Source organism: Durio zibethinus, chromosome 11 (assembly GCF_047325235.1).
Source record: "Durio zibethinus cultivar Kanyao isolate XHJ-2024 chromosome 11, ASM4732523v1, whole genome shotgun sequence".
NCBI lineage: Eukaryota > Viridiplantae > Streptophyta > Magnoliopsida > Malvales > Malvaceae > Durio > Durio zibethinus.
Window position 1 is genome coordinate 20,192,852 of NC_143172.1, and position 13,604 is coordinate 20,206,455.

Below are 13,604 nucleotides of genomic sequence, written 5' to 3' on the forward strand. Positions count from 1 at the left end.
TTAAGTGCACAAACCCCACCCATTTAGGAGAAAGAAAAGAAAAGAAAAGAAAAGTTGCATAATCTCCACTTAGAGAGGCAGCCTTGGTCGTGCCGTCGAATAATTCTTAAAAGAAGCCATTTCATGCATTATTTTAAACCCTAAAAAGGTAATTAATTAGAGGTTTATAACTTTATTCGCAAGTTTAAATGCATCGCTTTACTTATATTTGTATATATAATATAGGAAATAAAATATTCTTGATGTAAAACACTTTCGTGGCTGGAGGGTCACCGCGTTTAATGGTCTCACTCATCACCCTATTGAATTGACATACAGCTAATACAATTGCCTTTGATCATTTTTCTCTGCTCGCCAAAAATTTACACATTAGTACTTCTTCAACTCTAGAATTGATTTTTATTATCCACCGATTAAATCTTAAATTTTTTATAATTTTATATTCAAATTCAATGTATTATTTATTATTAATTAATTTTAAATTAAATGTTCAACATAATACTAAAGCTTTGGTTTTTATTTATATTTTTCTTGCTTTATATTCTTATTAAGTTGGTCACATGTTTTATCATATAATAATCTTGTTTACTTTGATGTTTATATGTTAAAGTAATATTATCTTATGTTTATTAAATTTTAAATTTTTTATAATCTTATATATATATTTAAGTTAAATTTTTTTTATTTATTATCAATTAATTTTAAATTAAATATTTAAAGAGATTTAAGATTGATATAATTGATTGTCCACCCACTAGAACTGATATTTGTAGGAGAAGAAGAAGAAGAAGAAGAAACCAAAATTTTAATTATTTGAAATCATAATTGAATTGGGAGGTGGAACTGTCAGCCTGATGTGTATATAGTGACAGAGGAAGGAGTGAGAAACTAGCTAAAGCAGGCGATGAAAAAATGATGCTCCAATTCAATTATAGGTCGTATTGTCTTGTTCTCGATCATGGATAAGCAGCGGGCCAAGAGAAATGTTTTTTTCGTCAAGTTTCAAGCCAGTTTGATCCTCCTTCTCTTGATTATTTCCTCTTCTGACAAGAGATTAGGAAAACGTACCGACACCCCCGTGATCATGTTGCTAAAGGGAATGGAGAGTAGGTCTTAGGTTTGGTTCTGGGCTTCCGTCACATTGTTGGAATGTTGTGTTCATCAATTGAGGTTAAAGAATCAAAAACAATTATGCCGCAGCAGCATTAGAAAAACAAGGAAAAACAAAATTACTTTAATTTTCTAAAAAAAAAAACAAAGAGGGGAAAAAAAAAAAAAAGAATGAACTTAGAATGAATATATGAATGATTTCAAGATTATGGTATGGGCAATAAAATTAAAAAAAAAAACAAATTTATCAATTCTTTGGCTGAAAAAGCAGTTTCAATTTATTTGGTTGATTTACAGACAATGAGATCTTAATACAATGATGGGGCACAAAGTTGAGACCTTAAAGGAACGCCTTATATATCTCTTATATATTGATTGTTACTTGTGAAAAAAAAAAACAAATTAGACGCTGTAGTTGAATGAATCGAGTTATTTGGTTTTATATCGAATCATACTTGAATTATTCGAAATATTAAATTTTTAAGTGACTTTTTCAAATTCAGATTAACTTTAGCGGCTTTACTTGAAATTTGTATATTACCATCACGGCTAAATGAACAGAACAGCTCAGTATTTTAAGAAACAAAAACGAAGGCAAAGGGCAAACATATAGCATGATGAAGATGAAGATGATTGAGGCGTAGGCTTTAATAAAGTTCATTTAAATATTCTTTCTTTTATTATTTTATCTGTTTTGTTTCTTTCTTTGAAGGTGGGTGGCTTGGAGATGGTTGTTTATTACATTATTGGGCGGGTAGCGTAAAAATGTAATATATAATAATAAAAGGAAAATGATGTGGTGACAGTGCATGTGGGGTCTTCCTTCATCCCAGCGGGGAAGATAGCACTAGCACACAAACCATCAATCAAAACCCAAAATCACACGGTTCTTCCAACGGCTGTGAGCTATTGCTACAGTCACTTTAGCACTCAATTGTTATATAAAAAGAGTTGTCAACATGATGGGATGTTGCCATTGACTTTTTAGTTAATCACTTAATTTGACATTAGATCTAGTTTCACTCTGATGATCCAACGGTGGCCACGTGGTTTGTGACTTGAAGGTAGCGGTGACTCTAGCAAATAGTAGTCGGCCTTGAAACTCAAGAGTGATGGTTGTGCATTGACTTTTCTGTTATAAAAATATGGGGTCACCCTAGCCTCAATTTGTGTTATATATACGCGGAGCATTTATTCAATCACTTACTTAACTTTGAACTTATAGCATTTGCACCAATGCTTTCGTCCATGTGTCCATCGTCATCTTGATCATATGCGTTATAGTTTTCTTGATATTTGTAATCTCGAAGCTCTTTTTTTCACGTTGTTCTACTTTTTCTTCTTCCATCAGCAACTAAGCGCCTGATTTGCTCTTTTTCGGCTTTGTTTTCTCTTTGATTTTGAAGCTGGGTCGGTTCGGTTTCACTCTTATTCCTTGACTATACCTTTATAAAAACATTTCAAGCATGTAAGTTTTGCCTTTCTTAGTTCAACTCCTATTCCAAGAAACACCAAAAAAGAGTTTTTGTCGGATTTCCTATGCAAGTAGTTGAAGCTTTATTTATCTAGTTAATTGTAGTAGTTTGTAATCTGGCTACCATCGTACCTTCTATTCCTTAGCCAAACATTTATAAAAGCCTGCACAGCATGTAATTTGGTGTGTTTCCTTCTCTTCAATTATCAATCCAAAAAAAACAAAAAAAAAAGGTTTAGTATCAGTAGTTGTGGTATAATGTTTCCATAGAATTTGTCAAATATCGTTGCTCTTGATTGTTACTGATCGTGGCGAAGAGTAAAACAACCGTGTAGAAACACCTTTATAAAAGCTTCCAAATCATGTAACAGTCGTCTCTATCTTCCCAGCTACCACCAAGTCTAAAAAAACCAAAAAAAAAAAAGTCTGTTCCTTATTATTGTTCCACAAAAAAGGAAAATTTTTTTTTTGAAAATCAGAAATGCCTGACGAGGAGACTGCAACCCCAACGGCGTCGGCACCGGCAACTCCAGGAACGCCAGGTGGGCCGCTGTTCACGTCCATGAGGGTGGACTCGCTGTCATATGATCGGAAGTCAATGCCACGATGCAAATGCTTTCCAGTGACTGCACCAACGTGGGGTCAACCTCACACATGCTTCACCGACTTCCCTGCACCTGACGTCTCTCTAACCCGCAAGGTGCCACCCCTCTCTCTCTCTCTGCCTCTTTGTCTCCCAGTTGATCAGATTCTTTATTAATTAATTTCTGGTCGTATTAAACGGTAATTTATTACTAGAATTAGGAGAGTATTACGTCAAATAGCATGGGTACTGCTTGGCCTTCAGTTGCTATACGCGCCAAAGCCTCTGCAACAGCAGGGACCCCACTTGAGATATAGGTTTTCTGGCAGAATCATTAGTCAGTAATGATACGTCTTTTATGTGATATAAAAATTATAATAATGCAGTAGCATTAGCAGTAGCTGTAGCAGTAACAGGCTGGGATTTTTTTTGTAATTAGCTCTGGAAAAAGTACTATCAAATGTTATAGCCAATGGTATAAGTCGAGTATATTTTTGGGCAAAAAAAGAAAAGTCAGATTGGAACCGGTTCATTTAGATTTAGCCCCCTTTATGTGCCTAGATATCAGTAAATAAATCTTCAACTAACGGCTTCCACTTATTTTTATATCCACCGAAAGCCCATCTCTGACTTGTTTGTGTAGATAGTAGGTATATGATCGCACTTATTTCTTCATTTTTTTCAAAGGAAATTATGGGCTATTACAGACCCCCTATTCCTTTCTTTTGGAATAATTAAATCCAGTAATAAAAAAAAATGGAACCATATATAGGAAGTACTCCACTGAGCCTTTCACACTTAAACAGCTGCACAATAGTTCTGCAAAGTTGGTTGATAATTGTATGGGAAGAGTAGTAGACATTTGACTTTTTTGATTCTCAAACACTTGGAAGCCTTCTTCCACTTAGAATTGTGGAAAAAGCAAAGATATATATGGTTAACTACCCAGCAAACTAGGGTTTACATTTATTCCACCGGCTCTTAGTTTGGCCTATGGGGGGGGGGGGGGGGGGGCACAACTCATAAGAGTTGGAGGAAGTCCTGAACTCGTTTGATCTAATTAAGTAAGATAAATAAACGGTAATTAGGCATATGTATAATTATTGTATACGTTTTCGAGAGAGGTCTGAATCGCTTCCATAAGAACCAGCTGTAGGAACTGATCAAAAGCCGTGTATGTTTTGAAACATGAGTACCAGTAGAAGTTTCAATGGTCTGGATTATTTATGCAGCTTGGAGCAGAATTTGTGGGAACCTTTATCCTAATATTTGCGGCTACAGCGGGACCCATAGTGAACGAAAAGTATTCGGGAGTGGAGACACTGATAGGAAATGCGGCATGTGCAGGGCTGGCCGTGATGATAATAATTTTATCGACCGGACACATCTCTGGGGCTCATCTTAACCCGTCCCTCACCATTGCATTTGCTGCTTGTCGTCACTTCCCATGGGCTCAGGTTCCAGCCTACATAACAGCTCAGGTTTCGGCCTCCATTTGTGCTTCTTTCGCTCTCAAGGGTGTCTTTCATCCCTTCATGTCTGGTGGCGTCACTGTCCCTTCCGTCAATTATGGACAAGCTTTTGCACTCGAGTTCCTTATTACTTTTAATCTTCTCTTCGTCGTCACCGCTGTTGCCACTGACACCCGTGCGGTACATTCTCGTTGCTGAGTTTCAATGGCAAATTGAATTCTAATCAATAAAAATAAAAAATCTATATTTTTGCTAACAAACAATAAAATTATTAGACAATATAAATTTATTTCAATAAGGATTTAGCAAACAAATAATAATATCGTTATTACCTTGGACAGGTTGGAGAGCTGGCGGGAATAGCGGTTGGAGCAACAGTCATGCTTAACATTCTTGTGGCTGGGTTAGTACTTGTTTGCTTTTCTTTCTATCCTCTTATTAAATTCCTACTTCATGCTACCATGTTTTAATTCTTTTTCTTTTGTGATTCAATATGTATAGTATATATAACACTTTTAATGGTGTCGTCCTCTCTTCTGTTATTTGTGATTTGTGATGCTTGAGGTCGGTTGCAACTTGCCATCTCTAATCTATTCTAATCTAATCTCTAATGTAATTATAATAAATGAGGTAGTATTACATTGGCTAAAATATTAAAAAATTCATGAATTACTTATTTTTTAAAAATAAGTTTGTATATTTTTATTATATTCAAGTAAATTTTTATTTTTTAATTTGTATTCAAATAAATTTTTATTTTAAAGAAAAAATTAATTTATATTAAAGATTTATTTAAATATAAATTAAAAATTAAGAGTTTTTTTTAATATAAATTAAAAGTTAATGATTTATTTGAATGTAAATTAAAATTTAGGATTTATTTGATTGTAATAAAAGTTTAGAGATTATTTAGGTAAAATAATAAAATTCAAGATTTTTATATTATTTTAACTTTACAAATTTTATTTCTATTTGATACACTAGTGTTAACATATAGATGTTATGTATTAACACTGAAAGGTGTCTCATAAATAATTAATTTTAAATATATTTTTAAAATTAAAATATTTTTATTTTTAAATTTTAAAATTAATTTTTTATGATATATTAAATGATTAATTGACTATACATAACATAAACACACAAATAATGTATTAAATATAAATTATTATAAAATATAACCCAAAATTAAAGATAAAGCAAGTAGTCGAAGGTCGACACTGACAGCAAAGACATTTGATAGAAAGACTAAGTCGGATTTAGGTGTCATTCAAAAAAAAGTAGCTAAGAAACAATCAAAATGACAATAATGGGTGATAAAATTTTTTTTTTGTTTGACCTTGTTTACAGGCGAAGTAGTGGAGGATCAATGAATCCAGTGAGGACGTTGGGGCCGGCTGTGGCAGCAGGAAATTACAAGGCATTGTGGATTTACTTGATAGCACCCACACTGGGTGCCTTGGCTGGTGCAGGCACTTACACTTTGGTGAAGCTCCGCGAGGAAGATGTTGAAGCACCACGGCAGGTCAGGAGTTTTCGACGCTAGCTTTGGAGCCCACCAATCATATCGTTATTGAAAGGGGGGAAAATTAGATGCTTTTCGTCCACTTTTTCTTCTTCTAATGTCACCATCTATGAAACCATGTATTGTCGTTTGATTGTGTGGGGTAAGGATAAGATAGCTTTGGAGAATAATGGGCGATGTGACCATAAGTCCATGCCCGACAGTTTCGTTGTATAATGGTGTGCTTACTTTTCTCTATTTTGTTTGGTTTTTTTGACATTAATGTGTTGGGATTTGCGGGTTTGGTTTAATTATGTCTGGCTTTGATGATTTTTAACTTTCCATGTGTCCTAACAAAAAAAAAAAAAAAACTTTCCATGTGATTTAATCTGTACTATCAATAAAGTATGTTATTGTGCGTGATATTGTCTAACTAAGAGTAGATGGGCAAAGCCCGAGATTATTACTATTATTTATTTACTTTTATCTCCATTTTATCGTCACTTGATTGGCAGATAACCATATGGAAGTAGTTAATTTAGTATAAAAAGATTTTAAAGTCAAAAGTTTTACACGGTTTCTGTCTCTTTTTTAATAAAAATATTTTAATATAAAGATAAAAGCAAAAAAATTATTGTTGTTAGGTAGATTATAAATTTATTAAATATTATTTTTAAAAATTAAATTAAATTATGAATTTTGTGAATATTTCTGCAACTCTAGTAATTGTACATGTAGTCGAATTTTAAATCGCAATTGTCATATTTCGATTTGATTTGAATTTATAAGATTGAATTGATTTTAATTTTTTTTAAAAATAACTCAAATCAAAAATAAATTTAAATAAATCTTACCGACTCTATATATTTAACAAAATGCACTTCTAATATGTATATAATATTTTTTAGTCTTGTCTTTCTTCTCCACTTCCGCTTCTCTCAGTCTCGACTCTCGAGAATCAAATTCCCTGCCGCCTCCCTCTCTCAAAAGATTTAACAATTTTTGTTTCTCTTTCTCAATTCCCAAACCCATCCAACAAACCTCAGAACTAACTGTTGGAAGAGTCGCTTCAATTAAAGGAAGGCTACCAGCTGATCAACAGCAGCAGACTAGGTAAATAGAGGCGCTTCAAATGGTATCTTGTATTCTTGTTACCTTGACCCGAACTGACTTGACTATGTTCGGTTTGTAGAAATAGAGATGAACATTAAACGTGTTCATGAAATGTTGGTTTTTGGTTCTTGCGTTACAAAGTCAATTTAGTAGTCTAAGTTTAATTAATGATCTTGGCCCTATGCCCTATGCCCTATGCCCTATGCCCTATGCAGTTAGTCATAGGCTTTGTGAAGGATGACAGGGGACCAAAATCTGTACTCATCTTTTATTGGTGGAATTTGTATGTTTGCATGTTTTCGGTTAGCATTTCTAAACGGGTCGGAGTCGGTTTTATAAGTAAATTTCAATGTAAAAAATTCAGTGATTGTAACCAATGTTCATTCAAGATATTTACATAATCTGTTAATCCCCTCTTAAAAGAAATATGTTCTGTTTTAACCTAAAATGCATCAGCTGCTGCTATATTTAGCACCAGTTGACAGCCATATAATCATTTACAACCGCCACCCCCCTCCTTCCACCGATAGAGCAACTACATTTCCTCTTTCCGAACCACCCTAGTTCCACTCTTAGATAGTATTAGATAGTATTAGATCCTTCATTTCTCTGTGGCTCTTGAGCTCTTCGAGTGCATCTGCTATTGTATGTTGCATAAAAAATCCAGAAGCAATACCAAGACCTCCCTCATATTCAGTCCTTAACGAGTGAGTTGAATAACAACTTGGATCTTGGTGCAGACGAGGTGCTGTTCTAAGCATGTGAACAAGAATACCAACAGCGGCATCTTGTGACTTTTTACCAATTGGAAGTGACTGCGCAGTGAATTCTAAAGCTTTTTCCCCCTCTACGTTCTGACTGTAAACCCCACATTGCAGGCATAGAAATAAACATATTAAATGGAAGCTGAAAGAGACAACTATCATACCATTATATAAATCAAACCCTAACAACAGACAACCATTAAGGTAGACTCAAGAATAGGAAAAGTCCCATAATAAATTGATTTTAATCAGTAAAAGCAAGTAAAGGAGAAGACGTGTATACGAATGCAGACTCTGATTCCATATAAAAAAAAATTTTGACACAAGGCTTTGTACTGAAAAACAGCACTATTCTAGAGAGAAACTTTCCTTGTTTCCATTACTCTCTTTGGGTTCTTCGTTCTTATGACATAAATGACATAGGTGCCAACTATTAACCTGGCTCATAGCTTCTGAATCTTAAGCTATTTGTATACTTTTAGTTTTCTTCTTTCTACTTCCTTTATCCATGCTTTAGAAACAAAATCTTGATCTTAACTAATATCATATTCTCAGCTCAGAAACAAGGATATAAAATTACTCGACCTAAGCATCTAATAGTTTTGCCTTGTGGTTACCTCCATGAGAAGATACAAATAAAATTGAGATGTAATGTATGTAAAATAGACTTGAGACAAAATAAGACAAACTGAATGAATGCACCCTCAAAATACCAGTTCAGGATTAGTCTTTTATATCATTAAGCACTTTTCACACAAGGAGTGCTTCAAAGATAACCAATTAAGTAACTAACAGGCATCAAAACCAATACTAGATATTTCTTCAGCAAGGAATGTAATACAAGCATCGAGACTAAGAAATAGATTAAAAAGAAAAAAAATACAGGCATAGCCACAAAGAAATAGATTAAAAAAAAAAAAAAAAACGATGTACCTGGCCAGGGAATCAGATGCATCAACATCAAAAGGGCAAGAGAATTCACAATCATCCATGTCATCCAGGAAAGATAATCTACTAGAGCTTCTAGAGAATCCGATACGAGGTGATTCACTAGAAGATAACAATCCAGAGAATCGGCCTGAGTCATCTTTACTATCTCTTACCACCTATAAAACAAATGAGTATTGGCATTATCAGCTGGCACATAAATAAAGATAACAGGTTTTATAGGAGGGTAAAACTTTCAAATAGCAAAAACGGAAATTTAAGACTACCTTCTGTGCGGAATAATGATTTGATAAGCCAGAAGAAGACTCTCCAGCCCTTACAGCTTCTATTTTCTTGTATAACCGAATCCTAGAGGGAGATTCCTGAGATGAACCATCATGCTTTGAGCTTCTGGGAGACAGAGGGGGAAGAGAATGCCTACTTGGATCAGAAGAGTTAGGAAGTGGAATGGTTACAGGGGCAGTCTCGGAACAATGATGAGTAAGTAAAGGATTAGCACCAGTTAAGTATGATGGAGTTGATGGGGAAGCAAATGATGAGAATGTGGGTGACAGCTGATATTCATCACAAGCAGTAAACTGTTGTAAAGTTGACAGTCCATGATTTTGAATTCTATTACCATGCATATCAGAAGGTGAAGATGCAATATCATATGGCATGGGAGATGTACAATAAGCAGGTGGAGATCCTGCAAGGGATTGATTTTGTGTAAAAGGGAATCCTCTGTGAATACCACTAGACCAGCTGTTTGGACGTGGAAATGGAGCTGGAGATGGAGGTCGCACTCCTCTTAATGGAAAAGAGGTAGCACGAACACCCTTCTCCAATGAAGAAAAGGATCTCACAGGGACCGTGGTAGGGCTACCAACATAGTCTGCTATAATCTTTGGTGACAAAGATACCAAAGGCTCAAGGTTGAAATCAGATAGAGACGTACGGTAAGTCACTGACACACATAGGTGACCAGGAAGAGCCTCGACAGGAACAAAACTATATTCTTTCATTACATACTCCTCTTCCCTAGAGAATGGATGACTAAATGATGAAACCTTGTAAACAAGTTCGAAATTATATGTCTGGCTCAAGGAACTTAGCTGCCGAAAGATTCTATACGCAGGGAGAAGCCTCATTTGCGCATATAGAGATCGCAAAAGTATGATGGACTTCTTGTAAGTCTTCTTAAAAGAACCAGAAGTATCAGAACCACTTGGAGTAGCAATAACCCGAGGGCAATCATATTGAACAACCCATCTTTCTATAACAGTCTCGGTAGAAGGTCCCGCAGCTGCAGCTGGAGTATAAAGACCGTCCACTGATGAGGAACAAGAACCCTGATGAACGAGAATTATGTCGATTATCATTGGATCCAAGAGGTGTCTATGGGAGAAAAAGATATTCTCCGGAGCCATGGGGCGGTCTCCTAACACTAAATTGAACCATTTGTCGGTCTTTCTCACCCGAGAAAGAGAAAGCGATTCTTGTTGTTGCTGTTGTTGGTGGTGGTGGTGAAGAGAAGGGATCCTGGATTCCAAAATAGCGTGCAAGATCTTGGAACAAAATTGAGAAAAAATGCGTTCCAATTTTCCAGATTCTCGATCCATTTCCATGGCAAGCAATCAGTCCATCCCCAAATAAACAGCCAGTTATTGCGATGTATTACGAAAATGACTATAATTAATAGACAAAAATGGAGAAGGGAAGCTCCCTATCAGCTCTGATCCACCAACGATTTCACTAACCATTACTGAATACTGCCGATGCAAAATCATGCATACAATCTCCGTTAGACTAAAAGCGAACTTAGATTAATCCTCAACAAATTGTAATGAAAATAAGAAAAATTTGAAAAAGCTTACCTGCAATCGGGGAAGAAAAAAATTCGATTAAGAAAACTGCCAAAAGAGTAAAAGAAATTCGATTTACTTACTTGAGAGGAGAAGAGAGGAAAGAAGATTATTAGAGAAAAATGGTGGTGTAGTGATGTGCACACAAAGCCAAAAGAGACATGAAAATCAAAAACATAAAAAAGAATGATTACGTAGAACGGCGGAAGATGAGACCTGAGAAGCAAGAGTCCTACTGTTAAAATTACTTAAAAACGCTCCCTCGGCAGTCGCCAGTCGGCTCCTTCACTCTCTAATCTAATCTCCATTGAATTATTATATAAAAAGAAAAAAAAAAAAACTCATTTTGCTTTCTGATTGTTAAAAAATTGACTTCACACGCAATCCAAAGGGCGAGGATTCCGCTCCCTTTTGGCTCAAAAGTCTGCGGCACACCTACGGGTTCCTTTTCCAATTTGTTTTAGATTTATCCACACGGCTTTAATCTCGCTAATATAATAAAGAATGGAATAAATTTTTAGCTGTTCAGTCATGATATGGGAGACAACACCTGATCAGCGAGATACCCTTTTATCATCTTAGTGTTGTTTTATTTTTAGTTTTAATTTTCGTGCTTCACCAATTTACTTAAGTCATAAATTTTTTTTTTAAAGAAAGATTGTATGTGAATCATAAACATTCTTTTAGGCCGAAGGCCTAATGCAAAGCATTTGGATTTGGACCACATTCAAATCCACGACACATGGTTGATATTAGGTAGCATTATCGTAGGCTTTGGGCCATATCCAGGCCATGCCAATTCATACATCTTAGGGCCAATTCATACATCTTAGGGCCAAATACTACGGGCTTCTAATCTTCCGGTTCAATGTGAATGCTTATCCTTGTCTAGGAATGGTAACGGGTTGGGTCGGATCGAGTTTTTTTTCATCTCGAATTCGATTCGACTTTAAACATGTAAAATTTGAATTCGACTTGATTCAATAATTTTTTTAATTATTTTTATACTTGAACGCGACTCGACATTATATAAAATCATATCCGATCCGATCCGATCCGAAATTAATAAAATATTATTTTTAATATAAATATAAAATTAAATATATATAAATATATAAAAATAATTATAAAATTAAAAAATAATTAAATAAATTATTTATATATATATCGGGTCTGGTAGGGTTGAGTTTGTCTAAAACTCGACCCCGATTTTTTTTCATGTCATCCGATTCGACTCGACTCAACCCTATATCCGATTTTCATAAAAATAAAAATCGATCTTAAAAAGTCAGATCGAATCAAAACATATCGATTTCGAATTTTTTTACTTTCTCTATCATTGTCATTGTTTTTGTCAAGGCAAGAAGTCCATCGACAAAAATCCTATATTTTTCATGTAAATTGTAAACAATGAACTTTCAAGTCTTTACAATTCTAGCCTTTAATTTGTGAAATCAACACAATTATGATCCTCTGTCGACGTCCTACTAAAGAAAAAATCACGTTCTTGGTGACTGAAATCATGAGCTTCTTTGGGCCATTAAAAACTTTGAGAGTTGAAAGGAAGAAGCTTTGCTTATCAAGTTTGTAGGGAAACAAATTTCAGGAAATACTGTTCTCAGAATAAAGTTCAAAAAAAAAAAAAAAACTGACGAGATACCCTTTAAGGGTCATTTAATATAAGGATGAGGGGGATTTTCACCGCATCGCAATAAAGATATGATCATAAAATAAAATTAAGACGTGAGGGGAATTATTCTTACCGCGCTATCAAAATATGAACTTAAGATGACGTTGGAACGAATGCTTATTTCTATCCCAAAATTTGCTAGAGAAAGACAATATTTGGGTAGTGCCGTGGGTACCAATAAAGGGATAATTTTATGGATAATTTTTCAATTATAATAAAATTTTTAATGTGACATTTAAATTTAAAAAATTTTTAATTTAATATTTAAATTATAAATTTATTAATTAATATAATATTTATTTATAAATATAATTTATTAATAAAAGATAATAATTTTCATAATTATCTATCACTTATTGCCTTTGCTTATATATATATTTAAAAATATCAATATTAAAATCGTAATTATTAAAATTAAAATTTTAATATTTTTATCAATAGTATATAAGAATCTTTTAACAATGTAATTTCAACAACTATAACTAATTCTTATATTTTTTTTCATCTTTTGCGTAATAGGTTCTCTGATCGAATAAACTCATAAAGGGATCAAAAGTCATATTGGTATAAAAAAAAATTAAATGTTAAATTTATAAGACGTGAAATCCAATCTTTTGCGAGATTCGTTCCAAAATAATAAGCTTTTACGTCTAATTTAAGCGTAAATATATTACTCGAAAAATCAAGATACAATCTAATTGAATGCAAGAAACTATCAAATCAAGGACATCTTCAATCCAAACACATTAGCAAGAAAATTTCTCTTGCTTGAACCATTTTCTTTTAAGAAATGCATGCCATTGTCAATAAGTCAATAACGTACCAACAATTCCTCATTTTATTAATAAAATTAAAATTGTTTTATTTATTTATAAATATAGTGGACGGTATCTATAAATAATTAAATAGATCAATTTTCAAGAAACTTACACCATAAATTAATAATAATTTAATAAAAATATAGTAACTATGCCAATAAATCTATAATCTATAATAATTATATATAAAAGTTTCGTACATATATATTGACTCTAGTATCCTTATGAATATAAGATAAGACTCCTCTTTTGAGTTTGCCACACCAGTCACTAGAGCTTAACAT

General features: G+C 33.8%; 1 protein-coding gene and 1 pseudogene across 2 annotated transcripts; one reads left to right on the forward strand and one right to left on the reverse strand.

The window, feature by feature from the left end:
- The first annotated feature begins 2,315 nt into the window (after nucleotides 1–2,315).
- Nucleotides 2,316–6,568, forward strand: LOC111289847 (putative aquaporin NIP5-1). Its single transcript, XM_022881195.2, has 4 exons — nucleotides 2,316–3,284; nucleotides 4,400–4,819; nucleotides 4,981–5,042; nucleotides 5,990–6,568. Exons 1-4 carry the CDS (start codon nucleotides 3,066–3,068, stop codon nucleotides 6,183–6,185), a joined length of 897 nt encoding a protein of 298 aa, XP_022736930.1. The 5' UTR covers nucleotides 2,316–3,065; the 3' UTR covers nucleotides 6,186–6,568.
- Nucleotides 6,569–7,620: 1,052 nt separating this feature from the next.
- Nucleotides 7,621–11,136, reverse strand: LOC111289846 (autophagy-related protein 13a-like; annotated as a pseudogene). Its single transcript, XR_016346473.1, has 4 exons — nucleotides 11,029–11,136; nucleotides 9,235–10,860; nucleotides 8,954–9,126; nucleotides 7,621–8,114 (listed from the first exon to the last, which is right to left on the reverse strand). The product of XR_016346473.1 is annotated as an autophagy-related protein 13a-like (transcript).
- Nucleotides 11,137–13,604: the final 2,468 nt, after the last annotated feature.